The 14798-nt window shown below is 42.6% G+C and overlaps 1 protein-coding gene across 1 annotated transcript in view; it reads left to right on the plus strand.

The window, feature by feature from the left end:
- The first annotated feature begins 310 nt into the window (after positions 1-310).
- The window catches only part of LOC126298308 (dynein axonemal intermediate chain 3-like), a 311679-nt gene continuing 297191 nt past the window's right edge, over positions 311-14798 (plus strand). Inside the window, exons 1-2 of the mRNA XM_049989604.1 lie at positions 311-440; positions 5208-5458. Coding sequence (XP_049845561.1) covers positions 374-440; positions 5208-5458 — 318 coding nt within the window. The 5' untranslated portion in view covers positions 311-373. The remainder of the gene's footprint in view (positions 441-5207; positions 5459-14798) is intronic.

A 14798-nucleotide genomic window follows, 5' to 3' on the forward strand; every position in this document is an offset into this window, starting at 1 on the left:
GTATTTCACTACTGTGACACCATCCCGAAGTTTTTGAGCCTTCGTGCCAACAAGCCTGCTACTTGGTAAGTGATTCTTTCTGCTATGCTATCGCGTCAGTATGTGAAGGCCTTACATTCATCCCTCAGCCGGAGATCTCTCATTTCTTTTCCGAACACATATAGGATAAAATACAAAGACTGGATTTCTAGTTTCCGTGTAAGGGTCCCTTGATCAATATTAAGGCAGCTGGAGGAAGCAACTCGGGTTGCTATGGACGACGCTGGTTCGATATGTGACGCGAGGGAAGGATCGCGCTTCTTATCCGTTGCCATTCCGGACAAACTTCGAGTAACAAGAAAAGTTAAGTCGCAATTCCTCACCAGTTCAAGATATGGGCAAGCAAGATGCAGAGGACGATACAGCAGTAAGAAAATTGAGAGAGAAATACGAAAAGAAAGGTTAGTATCACCACATCATTTTTTAGCTGTGACAAATACACAAAGCTCTTAGTGGTTGCGTTATCTTGTACAGGTCAAACTGTCTGTGACAACGTTATCAACTCTATTAATATATCAGATTTAATATTGGTGTCTTTTTATGTAACTGAACACAGCCTTTAATTATAAAATTCTCAAACGGTATATTCTTAGTTACACTCAGAAATGAACATATAAGACATCAATGAAAGCACTTTTGCTTTCTGGAAGCGCCGTAGGAATCTTAGTTTACTCTGACTCAATTAAACGAATAGACGTGAGCAACCTTTATAGGATTGTCTGACTGCACCAGTATACACATGTCTGATTCGCATGCTAACAAACAACTGTAATTGTGAGGAAACAACTTGTTGCGTTAGGAATTATGGAACTTCCAATAAGCGCTGAAATTACTGTACCAAGGTTATTTTTAGGATGTATATTTTGAAACAAATTAACTATATCCTTCACGTTCATCGTGGAATACCATGAAACCCCTCACTCACGTTAGCATTGCAGTCAAATTCATATTGTTTGTAAATGTGAAAGCTTAGGAAACAAACAAGTCGCAGTTCTCTTTCTTGCTCTATCCTATTTTTAGCATTTGTGAATTTTTCTGTTCAGGCTGTAAGCTTCCATATATATGCAGGGCAAAGATAATGACTTTCCTCCTTTTACGTTCGTTTCAAATTGTCATTAAATAATTAATGTTCCGACATATCTAACGGAATGCAATAGCAAAAGTACTTGGATAATTAGAAATTAGCGTCCATGTGGGAATCTATTCATATGGAATAATGCTCTGGGGTAACTCATCCTTAAGAAAGAAGGTCTTGCCGCGCGGAGTGGCCGCGTGGTTAGAGGCGCCATGTCACGGATTGCACGGCCCCTCGCGCCGGAGGTTCGAATCCCCTCTCGAGCGTGGGTATGTGTGTGTTGTTCTTAACGTAAGTTGGTTTAAGTAGTGTGTGAGTCTAGGTACCGATGACCTTAGCAGTTTGGTCCCTTAAGAATTCACACACATTTGAACATTTTGAAAGAAGGTCTCCATTGAGCAAAAACGTGCTGTAAGAGCAACTTGCTGTGCTCGCCCACGATCATATTGTGACATCTTTTTAAGGAGCTGGATATTCCGACTACTGCTTCACAGCATCGTTATTCCCTCATGAAGTTGGTTGCAAATAATCCATTACAGTTCGAAAGGAACAGTGAGGTACATAATTAGAATACCAGAAGGAAAAATGACATTCATTACTCAACATTAAGGTTGTCTTTAGCACAAAAGGGGGTGCACAACGCTGCAGTAAAAATTTTCGTTCACTTACCCAGTGAAATAAAATGTCTGACAGACAGTAATGTAAAATTTGATAACAAACTGAGAAATTTTCTCCTTGAGAACTTCTCTTCTGTACAAGAATCAAGTTAGTGTATTACTGTAATGTGTAAATGATGGTGGGTAAGAATTACTAACTCACATCTGTACATCCTTTTTATGTTTTTATTTTTTGTAAAAAAATTTTGGAAATGTTCAGAATGTAATCGTATGTACAAATTAATTTCTATGTAAATGTAAAATGAGTTGTTCCACATCATTACGATCTACTGTGAAAAATGGTCCATGTAACTAATTAACTAACAAACTCTTTATACTGTTTGCATTTTAATTAAGAAGCCGCCTGGAAAACAAGGATTACCTATATTTGACCAAACATATCTTTTAGACTCCTTAATTTTACATGTATGATGAGTACTCTCCATTAAAACATACAGTTCTCCGTGATATGATGGGAGAAACTGTCAGATCCCTTTACAAGTAACGTCATGTATGGCATTACATCGCTTTTGAATCAGGTATTTCTTCCAGAAAACTGAGGACGAAGTGTCTTGTTAATAGCTGCCTTTTGAAAAGTACCAGGTGATCAAAAAGTCAGTATAAATTTGAAAACTGAAAAAATCACAGAATAATGTAGACAGAGAGGTACAAATTGCCACAAATGCTTGGAATGACATGGGGTTTTATTAGAACCAAAAAATACAAATGTTCACAAAATGTCCGACAGATGGCGCTTCATCTGATCAGAATAGCAATAATTAGCATAACAAAGTAAGACAAAGCAAAGATGATGTTCTTTACAGGAAATGCTCAATATGTCCACCACCATTCCTTCACAATAGCTGTATTAGAGGAATAATGTTGTGAACGGCACTGTAAAGCATGTCCGGAGTTATGGTTAGATGGTGGTGGTGGTTAGTGTTTAACGTCCCGTCGACGACGAGGTCATTAGAGACGGAGCGCAAGCTCGGGTTAGGAAGGATTGGGAAGGAAATCGGCCGTGCCCTTTCAAAGGAACCATCCCGGCATTTGCCTGAAACGATTTAGGGAAATCACGGAAAACCTAAATCAGGATGGCCGGAGACGGGATTGAACCGTCGTCCTCCCGAATGCGAGTCCAGTGTCGTAACCACTGCGGCACCTCGCTCGGTATATGGGTATATGGTGAGGCATTGGCGTCGGATGTTGTCTTTCAGCATCCCTAGAGATGTCGGTCGATCACGATACACTTGCGACTTCAGGTAACCCCAAAGCCAATAATCGCACGGACTGAGGTCTGGGGACCTGGGCGGCCAAGCATGACGAAAGTGGCGGCTGAGCACACGATCATCACCAAACGACGTGTGCAAGAGATCTTTCACGGGTCTAGCAATACTTTGTGTGTGTGTGTGATTTTTTTTGTTTTAATAAAACCCAATGTCATTCCAAGCACGTGTGTCAATTTTTATCTCTCTATCTACATTATTCCGTGGTTTATTAAGTTTTGAAATTTACTCTGACTTTTTGATCATCCGGTATTTTCGGCAGGTTTTAAATACACATTGTTACTTGACAGTTTACTGATGATTTATCAGAGAAGATGTGAGAAAGATTAACAAATAATTATTCCAGCACAGCGCGTTGCTGTAGTCAAAGTACGTAACTCTCATAATTAGTAGATTTTTAGAGAAACTCAATTATCTCTAGTATTTGACAAATGAGTCAGGCCATCGAGACGAGGTTCCACAAGCCTGGTAGTACGGTCAGTGTCGAGTATTTGCTGTATGATTTTAACGATGCATTGAGACATTTTTTCCTATCCGAATCAAGAGCTCTTGAGAAGATAGATATTGTGGCACAACGCTTGATAGTATTTGTAGAGAAAAATTACGCAAAAAGAAGCAGGAAACATGTCGAACGTGAAGGCGACAGCCATGGAAATCCAGTTTCACTTACAATGCCAAGCTCACATACGATATCGTGGCGGAAAGTGGGCTGAGTAGGTAAACGTTGTTTTCCACTTGCTATATTTTCCACACATTTAAGCAAGTTTTCCGCTACAAACTTTAATAAGCACTATATAACTGTAGTCTTTTATTAAAACGCACTCTAATCCCGTTTCAGAAAAGAAAATTGTTTGTTCCCCCACTGTGTTAGCATCTACCAACAGCATTATAGGACATCCATATGGCATCTACAATACAGACAAATACTCACCTCTCCATGTCATGTCACTTGTAGAAAATCTTGTTTACATAGCGTGAACTACTTATGAAACTCTAGGGGTAGCTTCGCCACTTGGGACTTTCAATATATGTCTGCATAACACGGTAATAACTGAAACTTCCTGGCAGATTAAAACTGTGTGCCCGACCGAGACTCGAACTCGGGACCTTTGCCTTTCGCGGCCAAGTGCTCTACCAACAGAGCTACCGAAGCACGACTCACGCCCGGTACTCACAGCTTTACTTCTGCCAGTACCCGTCTCCTACCTTCCAAACTTTACAGAAGCACTTCTGCGAAACATGCAGAACTAGCACTCCTGAAAGAAAGGATACTGTGGAGACATGGCTCTGAGTACCGGGCGTGAGTCGTGCTTCGGTAGCTCAGTTGGTAGAGCACTTGCCCGCGAAAGGCAAAGGTCCCGAGTTCGAGTCTCGGTCGGGCACACAGTTTTAATCTGCCAGGAAGTTTCATATCAGCGCACACTCCGCTGCAGAGTGAAAATCTCCTTCTGGAAACATCCCCCAGGCTGTGGCTAAGCCATGTCTCCACAGTATCCTTTCTTTCAGGAGTGCTAGTTCTGCATGTTTCGCAGAAGAGCTTCTGTAAAGTTTGGAAGGTAGGAGACGGATACTAGCAGAAGTAAAGCTGTGAGTACCGGGCGTGAGTCGTGCTTCGGTAGCTCAGTTGGTAGAGCACTTGCCCGCGAAAGGCAAAGGTCCCGAGTTCGAGTCTCGGTCGGGCACACAGTTTTAATCTGCCAGGAAGTTTCATATCAGCGCACACTCCGCTGCAGAGTGAAAATCTCATTCTGGAAACGGTAATAACTATTCCATGATTAGACCTCGAGGACAACGCATTCTCGACCGAACACTCTCGCAACCACTGCCAACAGCGTCATTCAACATCTACGTGGAGGGATAACTGATTAATGCACAGCTTTCAGGGCCGTCAATATTGGCTTCCCCAAACCACAGCCACTACTTTTCCTTCACGTAGTTCTTCACTTGTCCTTGTAAGTCTAACAGCACCCCGTTTCCGTCTTGGCACCAAAGAAAAGCCCCTGTCAGTACCAGGGATCAATACCAAGTCTTTCGAATGGCAGTCAGACCCCTGATCTCTCAACCTTGGAGACACTTATACGTGTCTATCATCTAACCAATACCTATTAGTGCTACGTTCTTTCTTAACTTCAGTTACTTTATAATTTTCAGAGAGAAGCAGAAGGAAACTTCTGGCATCAGACACGTTAATAACCAAAGACACGGTCAGGAAAATAGTTAAGGTTGCTGGAGTAGTCCATCTGAAACTATCGGAGAAAATCCAAAGCCTTCTGGAGAAGAGATTCGCCGAGAAGTCTGAAGCTGACACTCCGTGGATTTATCTCAACAAAAAATGTATTCAGGGTGATGTGGACGCGAACGGCGAGAAGTCAGACTTCTTCGCAGTCAAGGAGGAGATTGCGGTAAGTGTAAACATCTGCACTGAAATCCTAACGTTACCTCTGAGGGAAACTTGCACAAGAAAAATATTAGATTGCTTTTTTCTTACATAGAGTACCTCCTCAATATCTAACTCTGCAGAGAGCGACAGTGTACTAGAAGCCTGCCGTGGCCCTTCACTTCCGCTCATATTTTGCAGAGGGGGACACCAAATAATCAACTACTAATCGATGTATAATTATGTATTCTTCACCCTGCGTGTTGTCATAATTTTCAGTGTCGTCTATTTTATTCTTTAAAATTATATCTGATTACAATCAGCTGCGAATTGCGACGCACTTTGAAACAAATGATGCATGTCCTCTGAGCTCCGAGGTCATGTCTGAATCTTTCCAGTGACTGGCAGAGAAGTTTAAGAAGACCAGTCTTGTTCAAGGAGTTTCAACGAATTTCTCAATTTGCAGTATTGTACCCAGAATTGATTGTGGTCCCCCGGTCGTGAGTCGAGCGGTAGGGTTGAGGACTCTACCTGATATTTCGAAGTTTGCCGTATTTTACTGGCTATAAGACTCTGCGGACTATAAGAAAAATCGTAGTGTTTAAGAATTTTTAAAAAAATAACACTTTTATTACACTCCTGGAAATTGAAATAAGAACACCATGAATTCATTGTCCCAGGAAGGGGAAACTTTATTGACACATTCCTGGGGTCAGATACATCACATGATCACACTGACAGAACCACAGGCACATAGACACAGGCAACAGAGCATGCACAATGTCGGCACTAGTACAGTGTATATCCACCTTTCGCAGCAATGCAGGCTGCTATTCTCCCATGGAGACGATCGTAGAGATGCTGGATGTAGTCCTGTGGAACGGCTTGCCATGCCATTTCCACCTGGCGCCTCAGTTGGACCAGCGTTCGTGCTGGACGTGCAGACCGCGTAAGACGACGCTTCATCCAGTCCCAAACATGCTCAATGGGGGACAGATCCGGAGATCTTGCTGGCCAGGGTAGTTGACTTACACCTTCTAGAGCACGTTGGGTGGCACGGTATACATGCGGACGTGCATTGTCCTGTTGGAACAGCAAGTTCCCTTGCCGGTCTAGGAATGGTAGAACGATGGGTACGATGACGGTTTGGATGTACCGTGCACTATTCAGTGTCCCCTCGACGATCACCAGAGGTGTACGGCCAGTGTAGGAGATCGCTCCCCACACCATGATGCCGAGTGTTGGCCCTGTGTGCCTTGGTCGTATGCAGTCCTGATTGTGGCGCTCACCTGCACGGCGCCAAACACGCATACGACCATCATTGGCACCAAGCCAGAAGCGACTCTCATCGCTGAAGACGACACGTATCCATTCGTCCCTCCATTCACGCCTGTCGCGACACCACTGGAGGCGGGCTGCACGATGTTGGGGTGTGAGCGGAAGACGGCCTAACGGTGTGCGGGACCGTAGCCCAGCTTCATGGAGACGGTTGCAAATGGTCCTCGCCCATACCCCAGGAGCAACAGTGTCCCTAATTTGCTGGGAAGTGGCGGTGCGGTCCCCTACGGTACTGCGTAGGATCCTACGGTCTTGGCGTGCATCCGTGCGTTGCTGCGGTCCGGTCCAAGGTCGACGGGCACGTGCACCTTCCGCCGACCACTGGCGACAACGTCGATGTATTGTGGAGATCTCACGCCCCACGTATTGAGCAATTCGGCGGTACGTCCACCCGGCCTCCCGCATGCCCACTATACGCCCTCGCTCAAAGTCCGTCAGCTGCACATACGGTTCACGTCCACGCTGTCGCGGCATGCTACCAGTGTTAAAGACTGCGATGGAGCTCCGTATGCCACGGCAAACAGGCTGACACTGACGGCGGCGGTGCACAAATGCTGCGCAGCTAGCGCCATTCGACGGCCAACACCGCGGTTCCTGGTGTGTCCGCTGTGCCGTGCGTGTGATCATTGCTTGTACAGCCCTCTCGCAGTGTCCGGAGCAAGTATGGTGGGTCTGACACACCGGTGTCAATGTGTTCTTTTTTCCATTTCCAGGAGTGTATTTTATTACTAAACTGCAAAGCCAGACAAAAAAAAATTCTTGGTTTATGAAATCGAACCGATCTTTAAAATCCCTGAAAATCGTCGTCTGAGCTTTCTTCTTCTTCCTCTACGTCGTCATCTTTGTCCTCTTCATGTATAACATGGTCTTTACTGCCATCGAGAGCGTTACGTATGGTGCACTTCTTGACAGATTTAATAATACTGGCTTCTCTCACTCTAGACCCCGAGTTTTTTTATTGTAGGTCGTTTTAAAGCTCCCATCGGCCTGAATTCGTCTTGTGTTTCATCTATCACCCATTTGTTTCATTTCTCTCTCCTATACTCTTAAAATGGTTTATTTAGGAAGACATAAAGAGGTAGCAATTGTGAAGTCCTTCCGGAATAACAGCAAGTTCTATATTTCCGTGTCTCAACTTCCCTTCACATAATTTTTCAAATAACTACTAAACTGATCTAGCACAAGAGCAGAACTCGTCTTCAATAAAGCACCTTTCCTTCTCTCCCACACTCTGTTAATTCATAATTTTATACCAGCCTCGTCCATCCAACACTTGTCAGGTACAAGAATACCCGGCGGTATTTCAAAAGGTTTTGGAATTGTTTTGACTCATTTTTGCACTAATTCCAGTGCCATTTTAACGCTGTCCTTGAATCCACTTCAATACGTCATCTTCTAGTTTTGGCCCTTTTGCATTCAGCCCTCTATTTGCACAGTCAGTCTTCCTCATTATTTTCAGTTCTTCTTTATTAGCCCGCCAATCGCAAATGTTTTTCTCTGTCAGTCGAGGGTCGAAATGCCGCCCAGCTGCTCTGTTTCTATGTTCATCGGCATATGCTATTACTTTCAATTTGTAGCCCCCATTATATGAATATCTTTTATTTCTTTCCATTACGAAATTAACTACTAACAAAAATATTGTACTGTTAACGATAACACAAATAACTTTCAACTGAAGTCGACTGGCACCGTAGACTGCAATGACACACCGTAGGCTAGACAGTTTCTCTGTTTGTGATGTTGGGACGGGAGGGAGACAGTGTTAGCAAGCTTGAGAATCCCCGCAACTCATGTTCGTCGCATCGATGCACTGCTACTGCCAGTTGAATCCAGTGATGCCAGATAGGGATATATTTGCCGCGGCATCAAGTTTATGGCCATTTTTAAGACGGGCGGGAATTTTAAATCAAACATTGGACATTTTAAGATTAATTTCGAGTATACGCCGAAACTAAATTTTTGAGGCCATTTCTCGAAGAAAAAAGCGCGTCTTATAGTCCGTAAAATACGGTACGTGACAAGTTAGGCTACGACTTCATGAACCTGCGCCATAGAGTTGAGAATTGTAGGGTCCCAATAAATTGGTCAGAAAAGATTAGGCGGCTCAACGGATAATGATAGTCGTAGGGAACCGTGAAGTGTTAGTATAAGATCCAAAGAAATGGCCCCTACGGGCGTGAGTAGAGTTTAACACGAAGCATTCACAACAGAGTGCCCGAATTTGAAGGACTTCTAAACAGCTGTGGATATCTCATTACACTACGTACAGAAAGCTGGTTACAACCTGAAATTCATAGCTGAGAAATATTTAGGGAAAATTTAGTATATATCGAAGAAACTCTAATTCATCGGGACTGAAATTGAATCTGCATGCGAGACTATCTGGGCAAGACTATCCGTCAAGGGTGGGCAAAATCCCCAATCATACTGTCATCATTGGAGCACACTTTAATTATCTACCAATCAACTGATAAAAGTGTAAGTAGTTGAGGCGACTACTACCAATCAACTGATAAAAGTGTAAGTAGTTGAGGCGACAGGATGTCCTATGAAACGTTGCTCAATTCTTTCTCTGAGAATTACATAGAGCAGACTGTTTGGAATCCCATTCATGGTGTGAATATACAGGGTCTAATACCAACAAACAGTTCTTACCTCTTCGAGATTTCTCCATAGAAACTGGTATCAGTGACCACGTACCTAGTATACCGCATCGTGACGAGAGGAACTCTCCATGGTATACAATTAGTGTAAAGAAACTTCTGCATAATAGCTGTAAAATAAAACATTGGGCTATGGACATGGAGTTGCTGAATGAAACGCGTTTGGCTATCAAGAGGATAATGCGTGACGTCTTCAACGACTACTCCATAGCAGAATATTTTAGAAGAATCTGTCACAAAACCAAAAAGTATTCTGTTCGTATGTGAGGGCTGTTCATACCAAAGCTAGTGTCCAGACAGTCGTGGGTGAGACACGAACTGAAACTGAGGGTAGCACAGGAAAAGCAGAAACGCTGAATTCGGTTTTCAATGGGTTCTTTAGAAATGAGAGTCTAGAGGTCTTGCCAGAATTTAATTATAGAATAAAGGCTTTCACGACCGGATGTTTCAGCTGCTGAGAATTCTCTATCCTTCATCAAAAAAGTAACGGATCAAATCGGCAAGATTTTAAGGAACCATAACGTTCGACCTATTTTCAGACCACCTAAGAAAATAGGCCAAGCACTTCATCCCGTTAAGGGTAAAAGTCCCCCTCTGTATGCAAGTGGTGTATACAAGATCCGTGTACGTGTTGTAGGGTCTACATTGGAACTACAAAGAGAAGCGTGTGAATACACGGTTGAAGGAACATAAAAGTCTTCGCCGACTAGGGAAAACAGACAAGCCAGCCATGGTGGATCATGCTCTTCAGCCAGGTGATCACGTAGTGAAATTTTCGGAAACTGAAATTTTATGTACTATGACGAACTATTATCCACGGCTATATAGAGAAGCCATCGAAATATATAAACATGGGGATAATTTTAACAGAAAAGAAGAAGTCTATGAAATTCAGCCATATATGGACAGTGGCGCTACAGAATCGATGAGAAGTTTTTATCTTTGACGTACTATGATCGATAGCTATATTTTATCTTTGACAAGATTTATCTCTGCTATCATGTGAAATCCAGACCACGCCCACTTTCCACGGTATTTAGGCTGCTCTTCGGCGTCCGACTCGTCAGTCGGCAAGACTCAGCACAACCAGGAGCACCTCCGAAGATGTCCAACGTACCCTTGGACAATACGTCAAGGATAGAAGAATTCCATGGATCACGGCCATACAACCCGGAAGAATTCTCAGCAGCAACATTTAGTTCTCGTACCACTGCAAAGATGAAGAACATTAATATTAGTGTCAGTGGTGTTGAGAATCGGCTGAAATCGCTAAAACTGAACGAAGGTCCAGAGTCCAATGAAATCCCCATCAAATTCAATAGCGAATTTTCGTCTGAGTTAGCCCCTCTTTTAACTATAATCTCCCGTATATCCCTCGAACAAACAAACCGTGTCCAACAGTTGGAAGAAAGCACGGGTCACATCCATATACAAAAAGGGTAGCAGAAGTGATCCACATAATTTAATGTTCATTGTCCTTGACACCCACTTCTCGAACAAACAAACCGTGTCCAACAGTTGGAAGGAAGCACAGGTCACATCCATACACAAGAAGGGTAGCAGAGGTGATCCACATAACTTAATGTTCAGTGTACTTGACATGCACCTCTTGTAGACTCTTAGAACATTTTCTGAGCTCAAACATACGGAGGTATCCCGAATAGAGTGGCCTTCTCGTCACAACTGTCGACAATAAATGTCTGCAGTGTTGGTTAAACCTAGGCGAAGCAATTGAATGTATGTGTGTATATATGTATGTATTCGTAGTACACCACACAGTTGCTGTTTCACCATACGCATGTTATTATCTTTTGTGGATGCACTTAGGTCTTTGTACAAGGAGTTGCTGCTTTGTTTGGGGTCAACCACTCCTTTCTTTTCCTTATGTTAGCATAAAGACATCATTTATCGTCACCAGTAACGATACACGACAGGAATGGTGCGTGTAGTCCACGAGTCGTGTGATGGCAAGGATACAGAGACGTGTATATGTCCACCCGCTGATTTTTGTGATTGTGGCTCACAGCATGCGGTACCCATACACCCGATTTTTTAACCTTCTCAATTAGCTGCAAATGTCGCACGATGGTGGAGTGATCACAGTTCATCACATTTGCCATTTGTGTACACAGACATGAATCGTAGTGGATTTGTGGATTAATGCGTTTAAGCAATCTTCATCGTACCCTGAAGGTCTTCCTGAACGTGAAGAATAACTAATGTTAAAACGATCCTCCTTAAAACGAAAAAAACATTTTTTGGCCTTGTCCCGTCCAGTGATATTATCTCCATACACGGAGCAAATATTTCTGTCTCTGTTGCTGTCACCCCTCTATGGAACTCCGACAGAAGTATACGTCGGAAATGTTCAGATTTCTCCACTTGACACTCCATTTTCTAACGTCCACAGTTCCACTCACTAACCCCAAAGACAAAATGACATTCTATAAATTCAAAGAACAACAGTGAACTACAAAAAAAGACAATCATAAATAAACATATAGCAAACGGAGTACAACGTGCAAAACGAAAACGCTAGGAACTTGTGCACCGACCTAATAATAAGCTTAGACTTTTCGCAGACGATGATGTTATCTATAATAAAGTACTGTCTGGAAAAATTTGCACAAATATTCATTCGTATTTTGATAAGACTTCAGAGTGGTGGATACTTCGGTAACTTGCTTTTAATGTTCATAAATGTAAAATTGTGCACTTCACAAAACGAACAGAAACATTGTATCCCATGAATGTAATATCAGTGGGTCACAAGCGGAATCCGTCAACTCATACAAAAGCCTGGATGCAGCTCTTTGTAGGTATATGAAATGGAATCGTCGCATTAGCTCAGTTGTAGGTAAATAAGGTGGCAAACTTCTGTTTATTGGTAGAATACTAAAGAAATGCAATCAGTCCGCAAATTGAGTTGCATACAAAGTACTCGTGCAACCCATTTTAGAACACCGCTCAGACGGGACAGCCAGGGGATACTGAACGTATACAGAGAAGGACAACACAAATGGTCACAGGATTGGGGCAGGTGTCACAGGGTTGTCGAGGAAACTGAACTGGTAGACACTTGTAGGCAGACGCAAACTGTCTCGGGAAAACCTACTTACAAAGTTTCAGTAACGGGCTGTCAATTATGACTTTGGGAATGCACTATAACACATACGTGTCGCATCCATAGGGATCGTGAGGACAAGATTAGATTAATTATAGTGCGTACAGAGGCATTCAAACATCATTCTCCCACGCTTCATACGAGAACTGAACGGAAAGACGCCCTAACATCTGATACAATCTGAAGTATCCTCTACCGAGCACTTCAAAGTGGTTTGCAAAATATGACGCAGAAGTAGAACGCTTTTCACTTTTCGCTGTGTGTGTTGTTTCTGTTCACCAGAATAAATCTTTCCTTAATTCGTCGCGCAGTGGTTAGCACACTGGACTCGCATTCGGGAGGACGACGGTTCAATCCCATCTCCAGCCATCCTGATTTAGGTTTTCCGTGATTTCCCTAAATCGTTTCAGGAAAATGCCGGGATGGTTCCTTTGAAAGGGCACGGCCGATTGCCTTCCCGATCCTTCCCTAACCCGAGCTTGCGCTCCGTCTCTAATGACCTCGTTGTCGACGGGACGTTAAACACTAACCACCACCACCACCTTAATTCGTCACTTTTCCCTCTATAGAGTGACAGCTCGTGGTGACGGGTTTCCGCATTTCATCCTTTGGTTTAAGAGAAGAAAAATAATAAATAATAAATTTTTAATGAGATAAAACATTGATTAATAATATGCAAGACCTGATGTTGGTGGTGTGAGATTTCTTTGCTTTGTGTGGATAGTGATAATGGGAATTCCTCGTAACACCAGATAAAGGCCTTTGATATTGGGAGGTTTCGGGAGGGGAGGTGGGTGGAGGGAGGGCTCTAATAGATGTGATATAGTTGTTAGCGGACGAGTATAACTGAAGTTAGGTAGTTGAACGGTAAGTTAGAGCCATCATTTGGAAGGAGGGACGTTAGGTTTCTAACTACGACTGGGGACTGAGTGAATGGTATCGGTCACAGCAGTTAGGATGGCAGAGATGAGGGATCATTTCATGATATGATGTGGAAAGGAAGGTCGTCGTATTGCGCTGGGAAAGCATGGGGAGGCTTTGGAGAAGAACTCGGAGCAGTACGTGCTTTCAGAAGAAGAGCATCAGATCTGAATATTCAAGGATGTGGCATGTAATAGAATATTGTTATTCAAATTTAGACCTGGTTTAGTGTAGATGTGAGAATTTTGTGATACGGGTGAGAGAGGGTAGTCGGATACTGAAAGTGAAACAGAACGTATGTCGTTCATGGATTAGGAAGGAATGGCGGCCCATGCATAGTTGAGGATCTCGCCAGTTACAGCAGCTTCACTTGAATAATGTAATATTGACTTCAATCTGGACTTAAAGCCACCACCACTGACAACAAGACAGATAAATGGGGAAGTTGTGTTATTAGTCAGGGTAATTACACTCCACTTTGATGCTTATTCTCAAGTAACTGACACGTCCATTTTCAGTGTTTCTCGCATGTTCTAAGTCAGAAATATTTACCCTCAAGTATTATTTCATGTTTAATTTTTGTTGTGTGTTATGTTCTACACTTTTGTTAAGTTTCATTGCAATCGACATACAAAACTTTGATATAGCGCTATTTTGAAACTAGTTCAATTACGTGAGAACGAATTCATTCTTTCACCAACCCATCTTGCTTTACTAAAACAGTCATAGTATTTACGTTTTACGTTTATCTGTGTGTGTAAAGTGTAGTCGCATTATTATTATTTTGAAGAAAGAAGAATGTTCCATGTTACACAAAAGACCGTAGTCGGATACTGAAAGTGAAACAGAACATATGTCGTTCATGGATTAGGAAGGAATGGCGGCCCATGCATAGTTGAGGATCTCGTCAGTTACAGCAGCTTCACTTGAATAATGTAATATTGACTTCAATCTGGACTTAAAGCCACCACCACTGACAACAAGACAGATAAATGGGGAAGTTGTGTTATTAGTCAGGGTAATTACACTCCACGTTGATGCTTATTCTCAAGTAACTGACACGTCCATTTTCAGTGTTTCTCGCATGTTCTAAGTCAGAAATATTTACCCTCAAGTATTATTTCATGTTTAATTTTTGTTGTGTGTTATGTTCCACACTTTTGTTAAGTTTCATTGCAATCGACATACAAAACTTTGATATAGCGCTATTTTGAAACTAGTTCAATTACGTGAGAACGAATTCATTCTTTCACCAACCCATCTTGCTTTACTAAAACAGTCATAGTATTTACGTTTTACATATATCTGTGTGTGTAAAG

Source organism: Schistocerca gregaria, chromosome X, assembly GCF_023897955.1.
Source record: "Schistocerca gregaria isolate iqSchGreg1 chromosome X, iqSchGreg1.2, whole genome shotgun sequence".
Taxonomy (NCBI): domain Eukaryota; kingdom Metazoa; phylum Arthropoda; class Insecta; order Orthoptera; family Acrididae; genus Schistocerca; species Schistocerca gregaria.